At 36.2% G+C, this 11397-nt stretch overlaps 1 protein-coding gene across 1 annotated transcript in view; it reads left to right on the top strand.

The window, feature by feature from the left end:
* The window catches only part of NSUN6 (NOP2/Sun RNA methyltransferase family member 6), a 66595-nt gene that overhangs the window by 12678 nt on the left and 42520 nt on the right, over positions 1–11397 (top strand). The window contains exons 4-6 of the mRNA XM_006906997.3: positions 2606–2715; positions 3552–3699; positions 8600–8681. Of these exons, the coding sequence (XP_006907059.1) occupies positions 2606–2715; positions 3552–3699; positions 8600–8681 (340 nt within the window). The remainder of the gene's footprint in view (positions 1–2605; positions 2716–3551; positions 3700–8599; positions 8682–11397) is intronic.

The following is an 11397-nucleotide window of genomic DNA, read 5'->3' as shown; positions in this document are numbered from 1 at the left end:
TTTTTTTTTTTTACTAAGCAATATTTTCTTTTTTGCATAGACTGTTGGGGCCAAAAACCTTAGTTAAGACTAGATTTATATTTTAGGAACATAGTACTGGTAGTAGCATAAAGCTATGTTTTCCAAAGTATGGGCAAGTCATGACCCATTAATAGATTGTAAAATCAATTTCATGGGTTTTTTTATTAGCATTTTAAAAAAGAAATGGAATATTTTATAATATGTGATATTATATTCTTTGTAGTAAAGGCATTGTTTCATGAAATGCTATAAGTGTGTGTATAAGATAAACTGCAAGACTGGGGACAAGTTGTTTCCAATAGTGTGGTGAACTAGATAACCTGGAAATGTTCGCTACATACTCCTAAGAATATTAAACATGAAATGGGCCCCAAAATGCACAGCCGAGTGATTAAGAATATAAGTGAAATGTTCAGGAATTAGACTGAAGGGTAACTGAAAACAGCAGTAAGCATGCGAGCTAATATTTGGGGGTTAGGAGATGTAAGAGAGGAGATGGCTGATCTCGTAAATGTAGGGTTTTAACAACAGACTGTTAACAGGAGGAGGTGAGAATTATCCAGTAATTTAGGAATTGGATCTCTCTTGCCTTAGAGTCTAGGTTGGAGAAAAATCTTCTGAGAATGCAGAACTGTGGTTCTATACCTCATAAAGGTTTAGAATTCGAATTCATACTACCCAAGTGGTCTTGAAACCTATAATCTGGGGAATTAACATAAAAATTAGATTTCAAGCCAGTTCCTGAGGTGCTTGGGACAAACCAGGCAAAACCACTTGAGAGTGACACATTCAGTCCAGTCCACGCACATTTCTCATGATTTAAGGCTATATTCTGGGAATCATGCCACCGTGAGTGAGAATCAGCATATACAACAAACTGAAGGATTAGATTTTCCCCTCAACTTTAGCAAATGAAGCTATCTGGTAGGGACTATAAAATCAATTTTCTTAAAACGATTAAACACAAAAGTCAAATCTGAAACACAGAAGAGCCTAATTGCGGGGGAAAAAGATAGAATAGAAAAAATTTCCAGAAATAAAAATGTTATTAAAATTAAAAACTCATTCGATGACTTAAACTGTAAGTTGTACTCAACTGATAGAGGATTATTGAGGTAAACGACTCCACGGAAATTATCTAGAATGCAGCAGAGATAAACTGAAAATACAAAGTTGAGTCATGGAAAATAGAATGAAAAGGTACTTCATATTTCTAATGAGTCCTAGATGTAGAGAAGAGAAACAATGGGGGTAAGATAACATTAAAAATGTAATAAGAATTTTCCAGAATTGATGACAGATTTAAGAAGTACAACGAATCTAAAGCTGAAAGTAAAAATCAATCCACGTCTTGATACTTCAGAATGAAACTGCACAACAACGACAAGATCTGAAAGCAATCAAAGATAAACGGCTGGAAGCTTTTCTGAATCAAGTTAAGAGATGTGTGTTTGATGTCAGGATGGCATAATTTCATGATAATGAATGGATTTAGAAGGTTTAGGAAGAAGGGATTTAAGTTGATACCGAAGTTTCTAATTTGGTTAGTCAGGCAGATAATGACCCTTTGTTCGAGACTGGAAACAGAGATGAGATTCAGGGTGTTGCCAAAGATTTGAGGAGCAGTTCAGAGAAAAATAACATTGTTTAGGACTTGTTGAGTTTGAAGTAACTGGGACACCTAGGTATAAGTACTTGCAGGTAATTAGAAATATCAATTCAAATATGGAAGTCATAAGATTGCCAAGGGATAGGATGCAAAGCGAGAAGGCATGGTGGCATGTTTTGGAACCTGGGGAATGAACCTCTTTAAAAAATGGAGAATGAGCAATGAGAATGCGTGGGACCAGGAAGGGGTGGTATAAAGCTGAGAAGTTTAGTGAGATTTGATCATCTGGAGATCACAGAAAGAAGATGGGGCATACTTAATTCACCCAGCAAGGAGTCGTGATGACAAATGTGAAATGTCGCTAACCAGGGAAGCTCATTAGAGACTCTATGCTTAGGACTTTTATTCAGGACTGATCACGGTGACACGACTTGACTTTTGAAAAAAACTCTTTGAGTGTTAGTAGTGATAACCTAGATTTTAATGATCCAGAGAATGAATTGGAAGTGAGAAATTGGAAAACATTCAAAGAAAGTTGGGCAACAAAAGAAGAAAAAATTATCTTCATCTATCTAGTTAAATATTAATGTACTATGCAACAATTTACCACTTTAGGCATGTTTTGGAATTCCTTGTATAGTGTGTTTTAGTTTTTGAAGACGGGACTTTATTTCTCTTCTAAGGTTGTGAAAACAGCAATGCTTGTTAAATGATTAAGCACTTTTTGATGCCACTTTATTGCCTTCCATCAGATGGACCTCTTTTTATTTTTTTCTTCAATGTTTATCTTTTTAAAAAACCATTTTCTCTATATTTGTCTTTTACTCAGCTTCTCTTATTTTTTCATGAATGACATTCTCTTGAGATAATCAGGACTAAAGAGGTTATTTAGGGTTTATACTAAAACATCGAAAAGGTTGGTAGATGTTGGAGGTATATTACTACTGTTAAATTTCTCTTATCTTACATTCCTAGGAAGAATATAAACAAAAAACAATGCGAAGCCATTGTTGGAGCCCAGTGTGGCAATGCAGTGTTAAGAGGAGCCCATGTCTATGTGCCAGGAATTGTGTCAGCTTCAAAATGTAAGTATAAAGGTTGAAAAGAAATGCAAAGAAGAAAGTGTGAAGAGACTTTAATGTGGCCCTCAAAGTTTAATATATTGCTGTTCACAGAAAAAGTTCATCTACCCCTGATCTGTGTGATTTGAATAGTCTTTCTAGCTGTAGCCAATAGGCTACTCACTACTATAGTCAGGTTAATGGATGAGGTCTTAAAACGTTTTTGGAAAGTGGAATGCAATTTTCCATTATTAATGTCATCGGGATTTGTTACCGAAAATAATAAAATGACTACAAAACTAGATTTAATTAAGCATATAAATCAACTCTGTTCAGTTTCCAGATATTCTAAATATATACACACATGTTAATGAATGTACGTCCTTATCATTAAAATCTCTGCCTTAAGTTCTATAACAGGAAAGTTGCAAAGAAACACCAACAGGGTTATGGGATTTAGAAAGATTCCTTTGAGGAAGTGTAATGTATGTTTTTAAAAAATCTTTTTCAAGGAAACTTAGAACTTTGAGGATTGAACCAAAGATATCAAGATTTATTCGAAGTCTTTTAAGGGGTGGGAGGTCTCTTAGGTTTTGAGAAAATAATTTAAATAGAAGAGATCTTTCCTGCTCAGCTAAAGACTTCTAATTGAGGTGGGATATTTTGAAGACTATTTTTTTTCTTTGTTTTCCTAGGAAAAAATCTTCAATTAGAGTTATTGTTACGGGACATTTAAAAGTAAAATGTTATATTTTCTCTTAGGGTTTATTTTGAGACAAGGAGCCAGTTTAGGCTCCTTCATGTGTGCTATTGATGTCCCTGGAGTAGCTTAAAGAATTGTCACTGTTTTTCTGTCAAAGTATATATAAATGTTGTTTCTGTATATTCTGATATTAAAGGCAAATGTAAGAAAGGAGCCAAAGAATTTGATGGAACAAAAGTATTTCTTGGAAATGGGATTTCTGAAGTAAGCCGCAAAGAAATTTTCAGTGGGCTACCCGAACTGAAGTATGTATGTCATCAAGTGTTGTTTGAGGGAAATAAGCATTCTTTTTGTGGTTCAAAGGAAATGAAAAACAATGTAAAAATATATCTAGTTGCATTATATGAATAATTTTTTTTTGGCATAAATTGAACTGGAAAATAATTTCTTAAGCCATATTTCCATCAAGTTTTTTAGAAAAAATGCTTTTAGATAAAAGAGTAAATGTTCAGATTGAAGAGCCTTAAGTAAGCAACTAGTCATATTGTAATTGTCAAGTTATTTTACTTTTCCTTTTGAATTTTTTTGATTTGGAATTTTTGCATATTTGAAGAACAATACTTATGTTAATAAAAGATGAATTACATGAGCCTGTCCATACCTTTTTTAAACACTCTGATTTTGTGAAAAGAAAAGCTTATAATTTTAATATAAATTTAAAAGAAAAAAATTTTAATTAAAGTTTTACAAGAAAGCCAATACTCACATGAATACTTATGGTCAAAAATTAATGCTTGGATTTACTCAAATCAAATTAAAATTAAAATATAGTTTTAAATCTCTGGTCGCTACTGGCTCTAAATCCATGGACAGTCCAGTTCTTACTTTGCTTAGAATTTTCAGCCTGTTTTAGGGGTTCTGTGGATACCTTCAATTACTCAAAAGTTGGCAGCTACTGTGGACATGCTGAAAACTGGATTTCTCCATCTAGTTGACGGGGATCAGAACAGGTCTCCTTAAGATATGCTACTTTGGCATGTGAATTATTTTTAACTAAAAGCAATTGAGACCTTGCAGGCTCATGAAAAAGTTTTATCTCTCAAAGAATTTAAGTTAAGGGGCTTGCCCATAATTAGAGTTATCACCAGAAATAAATTTTTATGACCTATCTATAGGTCAGGGCAAACATCTAATTATTGAACATCTGTTCTTCTTATCATCTCGTGAATGGCGTATGTGTGACTTTCCTCCCCTCTGAAGCCTCAAGGTACCTTACCTCCTCTTTAGCTCAGAATGTCATAAATATCTCATTTTCCCTTTCTGTTCTGAACCTCTCATGTATGTGGGGTCTCTGACTCTCGCGTATGTGAGGTTCCCTTACATACGTATGTAATTAAAGTTGGTTATTTTCTCTTATTAATCTGATCTGCATCATGTAGATTTAATTATTAGACCAGTGATAAGAACCTAGGAGGGTAGTGGAAAGTTTCTGCCTTAACCCCATAGGACTGGGCCACACACCTCTGATTGATTCCTGGAACATTTTTTCATGTTGGAGCAGTTAGATTTATAGTTGAAATTAATTCTTCTGAAGAAACAGGTTATCGGATTCCCTAGCTCTAGTTAGCAGTACTTTCCAAATAGCCAAGAACAAAGATCTTATTCTTTTTTGAAAGCTTTATGATTATGAAGATAAAGTATATATCTTGTGTTTATCTTTGGGTCTGTAATAGGGTATTGATATTTTGACTGCCTCTTATGGTTCATTGTAAGTGGTACACTCTTCATCCTCTTGTTTTGTTTGATATAGTGGTTCCAGTCACTACTGACAGACCTTTCTGAGTAATGTTTTCTTTGTTGATGGAAGTAGGAAGCAGCCATCTTTAAAAAACTTGATTTTTAAACTCGGGTTTTAAATTCAATATTCAATTATGGTGTTATGATTTCTTTCTCTGCCTATGTGAGCAAAAGTATGTTTCCATAACAAATGCTACATAGACACCCTGTTTCTTATTTATAGTCTATAAAACTTTAGAACCAACTCTGCTAGTATTCAACTAATAAATTTTCACCCTTTGGTTTCTTGGATTCCAGCCGAGCTTGATCATTCATAGACTCAGAAGTAGGTTAACTTACTAACAGACATACTAAAGTACCTATGCAATCTGGTACTTTACATTATCATATGGAGATACGTATTACAAAAATAGATTTAAAAGAAACATGCAGTCCCATACCTGAGCAATAATTGGCTTAAATTATTCTTTGTCATGTTTTAAGTTAAATACTGTATAGATGGACATGTTGTCCTGGTAGGCATGGTACGAAGGAGACAGTCAAATGTACTGTTACCATTGGGGTGATGTGAAATCCAGTGTCACCTCAGAGGCATGGGATGAAGGTCCTCAGTTCTTCCCCGCTGACACAGCAAAGAGTTACAGGTCAGCGAGATTTAGAAGTAAGATTTATTGAAAGTACATTTTAGAGGGAGACAGGCCATGTTTAGGAAGGCTGCGCTATGGGAGGTGAAAAGATAAGAGTATGCTCTAAGGAAGAAGTGGGTTTTCAGCAAAGAGCAGTAATAACGCAGAAGTGGGAAGGTCTGTTTATATTCGGGGCATAACGGGAGGTCCTAGATGATCTGCATGTAAGGTTACCTTGACTGACAGTTGGCTACTAACTCTTTGCCTACTGTGCATGTGCTTACCCAGAATTCAGTCTGTTATAGATTCATGAATTTCCGGCCATAGGCATGATATAATGATGATATAATGAGGCTGAAGTTATGGACAGGTTAAGGTAGTACTGTTTGCACATGCGTTTGTGGCCGCTAGGATTTGAGTTAATTTATAACCCTAAAAGGGAGGTGTTTCAAGAATGTCAAAAAGGAAGGTCTTCAAGGGAGGTTTCTATGTTTACAGAGTTGAGCCTTCACTCCTGTCTCTCATGCCTGCCTAACTACCTAACAGTACCAGAACTCGAAGTGCTAGATGGGAACTGGATTAGGAAGGCAGACACATATATGTTAATTTTAGTATTTTTCAGAGGACTGGAATCCTGCAAGTCAGAAAGTCATTTAAATTACGGAGTGATCAGGTTGCAGAATTCAAGGCATTCAGTAATGAGTCTACACTCTGGATGGGGGGCGAGGTAAGGTGTTGATCAAGTTGAGAGCACCAGCTGTCTCAACAAAGGACTGTTAAATGTGAGGCGCTGACATTTCAGAAGGTTCCTTTGAGTATTTCCTGCTCAGGGACAGGACTATTTGACTAGTAAGTGGTTTTATTTGATCCTGACTGGAGCAAGGACCAGTCTTTACTCTAGTTTAAAGTGCAGATTCAGAGATCCCAAGTAGTAGTAAATAAATGAGGGAGGATAAAAGGGATGGAAAGAAGAAGAAAGGAGTTAACATTTATTGTATGCAGAAAGACGCTAGAACTGAAGGGAATTCCTCCTCATATCCCCTGCCATGACAGTTTACAAATATCTACAGAAATCATTTCACTCTAAAGCACAGCATAAATTTACCCTGCTGTGACGTAATAAATAATTTAATCTTTGTCCTGAGTTCCTGGCACTGGGCCCCTAAAACCCTTGGAATCTCTGGAGTGATAGTGTCTTTCGTATGCTAATGAGGTGGCTGAGGGTGGGGGCTGGTTGCCAGAGCAACCGACCATGTGATTTGAAGGTTGGAACTTGCCCCATCCCCTGACCTTTGGGGAGAGGAGAGGATGTTAGAGCTTGATTAAATCACCAGTGGCCAGCAATATAATCGGTCACACCTATGTGATGATACGTACATGGTGAACAACACATCTAGGTGTTGGAGGGCAGTGAGCCAAGAGAGGGCAAGGACGCTCCAGGTCCCTCTCCCATTCCTTGTCCTGTGCATTTCTTCCATTTGGCTCTTTCTGAGTTGCATCCTTCATAATAATATGGTAACAATAAGTAAAGTGTTTTCTTGAGTTCTGTCAATTGTTCTAGCAAGTTATCGAATCTAAGGAGAGAGTTGTCAGAACTCCCAAATTTATAGCTGGTTGGTCAGGAGCATAGGTGGCAGCCTGGAATGTGCAGCTGACATCTGGTATGGGGCTAGTTTTGTTGCTCTGAGCCCTTGAACCTGTGGAGTTCGAGGATAACTTCAGGTAGTGTCAGTTGAATTGTAGGACACCCAGTTGGTATATGGAGACTTGGAGAATTGGTTGGTGTGAGCAGAAAACCCACACATTTGGTGTCAGAAGTGTTGTGAATAAAATTAGCCCACCTGCCTACATCAAGTAGAGTACAAAACATCTGTGTTGATGCTTCTCTGCCAAGATCAGTTCGTAAGCTGTGAACTTGTCTAGCATGCTCTATCTGAAGACTCTGTTCTTTGCCTTCCTTAGACTCTTCTTTACTTGTACCCTTGTGCCTGATTTAAATCCTGATTCTTTTCTTTTATGATGAGACTGTATTTTTTGTGTCCTGCTAATCCCCAGAACGTTATGTAGATTTCCCTTTTTTCTCATTCTCTCTGGTGTGGCCAGATAACACTAGGCTTTCTCTAGCAGTGTTTGTGTGCTTTCTCGTCCCTTTGATAGTATCTGACAACCTTTCCCAGGTTGACATGTTTTTCTGAATCGCTGTCTACCTGGGACCTGGCCCTTCCTGCTCTCATCTGTTACACTGCCACTCAGAACACGGGACAAAGGTGGAAAAGACCATCTTGAGGATCGTGTCAGTATTGAGGAATTATTCTCTAAGGAGATAAGAGCAGTGTGGCATGTTTGTCATTGCTTAGCATCAGCATGATTATATATTTCTCTTTCATAGAAGTACCTAGCACAGTGCCTTGCAGACTGAATTGTTTGTTGAATTGAAAAGCTAATAACAATGATCAAAATTCTGTTACCAGAAAGATTAGAATGAATATATACTCAGATTTCTTTGCTTTTTAGTCTGTTCAGATCTTAAAAGAAACTCATTTGTGCCCAAATGAAAAATGTATGTAACTTTATCCTTTAGTTCTCTTGATGGTCTCCTACTGCACGTTAAAAATTCAGAAACAATTCACAGAAATATTCTAAATATTTTGCTGTCTAGTAAAAAGAGGTTTTAAAAAGGCAGAGCATCTGATATTTGACATGCTACTTGGGTATGTTGCTAGAAATGGAGTTTGTATAGGCGATGTAATTTATATAGAATAACATATGTCCAACTTTTCAGAGGTATAGGCATAAGAATGACAGAACCAGTATATCTCAGCCCTTCATTTGACAACGTACTGTCCAGCTACTTATTTTTACAGGTAAGTATTTGTAAAAATAAAATATTTAGTGACATTAAAACATACTTCAGTGAATTACTTGAAATCTAAGGTGTTTTTGTTTTTACTTCTCACGTTTACTGTGGTCTATTTATATATTTTCTGATTTACTTTTGGTTAAGCAGTAAGAAAAAACTTAGTAAGCACTCTTTCTCAACTAATTTTTAACTATTTTTTTACCCTTTGTGCCCAAGAGTGCTTTAATATAAAGCTTGTAATTGTTGCTTTCCATCTCAAAATATTAATCTGTAAACAATGCATGCATTTGCTATACATATACATGTTTATAACTCTGAGAAAGATTCAAATGGTTTGTAACAGATTTTTGTCAGGTGGTTATCACTGTGATAGTGATTTGTTTTGCCTTATTCAGTTTATCGAGTACTTCTGTGTACATTAACTGATTTTATTTGATACAGTCTGGTTAGGTGATGTTATTATTAACGTTGTTATTACTTCAAATATAAAAAGATAACAAAGATCAGATCTGTTAGGGTTCTTGGACAATTTTACACAAGTTAATGGAGAATTCAGATTTGACATCTGCTTTGCCTGCTGTCTGGGTGGGGAAAGAGCTCAGCAAAGGAACGATGGCACCTGTCAGCATTTTAGTCCCAGACAGAGCTGCCCTTCCAGCCCTCACCCTAAAGCCGGACAGTTCATTTCCTCCCTGTATGTCTCTGGTGCTTTTCAAGCTACTGCCCCAGCACTGGAGCTCAGAGCGAGTGAGTTTGTGAGTCTGTGTGTGGGCCCTTTAAGACCTGCAATGCCTAGGTTTCCAGCAGCCTTTGGTCTCACTCAGCCACAATCTCTGCTGATTTTAATAACAAAGTCATGGGAACTTCTCTTCCCAGCACTGGAGCCATTGGCTGGAGAGCTCAGTGTGGGGCTAGGACCCCTCACTCCTCCAGGGAGACCTGCACCTGAGATATTCCTCTCGTTTCTTTACTGCGTCATGGGTGTGAGACTAGCCTGTTTCGTGTCTCCACCTCTGCTCCCAGTCTTGTGGCTTCTTTATATCCTCAGTTATGGGGAATTCTGTTTAACTAGTCTTCAGGCGGTTCTCAGTAATAGTTCTGTAATTTAGTTCTAATTTTGATGTCATGGGAGAGTAGGTGAGCACAGTGTTTACACTGCCATCTTGACCGGAAGTCTTCAGAATCTTTTTAGTTCGATGTAGTCTCACTTAGTTTTTCTTTTGTTTTACTTTTGATGTCAGATTCAAAAAAATCATTACCAAGACCCATGTCAAGGGGCATACTTCCTATGTTTTCTTTCAGGAGATTTATAGTTTAAGGTCTTACATTCAAGTCTTTAATCCATTCTGAACTGATTTTTATATGTGGTGTAAGAGAGTAGTCCAGTTTCATTCTTTTGCATGTGTTTGTCCAGTGTTCCAAACCCCATTTATTGAAGAGATTGCCCTTTCCTATTATGTATTCTTGACTCTTGTTGTAAATTAATTGACCATGTATGCATGGATTTATTTCTTGTTTCTATTCTGTCCCATTGATCTGTGTCTGTTTTTATGCCAATGACATACTGTTTAAATCACTGAAACTTTGTGATAGAGTTTGAAATCACAGAATGTGATGCCTCCAGCTGCGTTCTACTTTCTCAAGATTGCTTTGGCTGTTTGGGATCTTTTGTGGTCCCATATAAATTTTATGATTGATTGTTCTGTTTTTGAATATTTAAAAAAAAATCACGAGATAATTCTGTTATGTAATGAGGATTGAAAAATACTGTAGAGATAGGTAGTAGACTAAATTATTTTTAAAAAACTGTGTCATCATTTAAAACTTTTGTGAAGCCTCTTCGCTTGGACTGTTTTATAATTTCAACTTACTGCATGACCAGAAGCTTTTTTTATGTTACTTATATTTGGAAATTTCTGTCTTCTTTGACCAATATATTCTTATCTTTATTAGGAGTTAAGCATAATCATTTGTCTCTAGATAAAGAATTTTCAGTAGCCACATGTTTTAGTGTTTTCATATTAGAGTTCAATTTGTAAATATTTTTGCAATAAACTAGATCATTGAGAAAAACTTGTCTGTAATAGGTGGCACTGTTTTTCTGGTTCCTAAATTGTTTGCATTGAGTTTAATGATTCCTTCATCCTCAGAGAGGGTGAAAATTTGCTTGTTTGTGTCTCCTTTCTCACCATTGATTTTGTTTTGAAGTGGTGATCTTGGATTCACTTGAGAGCATTGTAACCTTCTCACAGTTCTTGAGGACATACTAATGGATGTATGTGTTTTGCTGTAAGAATGAATTGAAATCTTTAAGCTTTAAAAATAAATAACTGTAGGCTTGTTAGCCTCTACTTTTTTCTTGCCAAGTATTTTTAAAAATTACTTTGTGATATTACTCTGTTTTATTTAAGGCTAACTCCTGTAGTAGCAGCCTTTATGTAATTAACATTAATAATGATTTAATATAACAGTGCTATAGGCGGAGGTATATTTGGGTTATATAATCTCATATATTTCTAGGTGTCTATCAGAAATAGCTAAGATTATTTTACATTTTACTTTTCTCCTACTAAAATGTGGCAGTGATGAGAAGACAGGAAGCCAAACATGCCTTTGAGCGGCATTAGCAGCATAAAAATGGGATTTTAAAATGGGAATTAGATAATGAAGCACCTGAAAATACAAATTCTTGTACATTTTCTGGGGAAAAGATCCAGAAC

This window comes from Pteropus alecto, unplaced genomic scaffold, assembly GCF_000325575.1.
Source record: "Pteropus alecto unplaced genomic scaffold, ASM32557v1 scaffold11, whole genome shotgun sequence".
Lineage (NCBI taxonomy): Eukaryota > Metazoa > Chordata > Mammalia > Chiroptera > Pteropodidae > Pteropus > Pteropus alecto.
The sequence above is the reverse complement of the archived record's forward strand: the minus strand, read 5'-3'. Positions and strand labels throughout refer to the sequence as shown.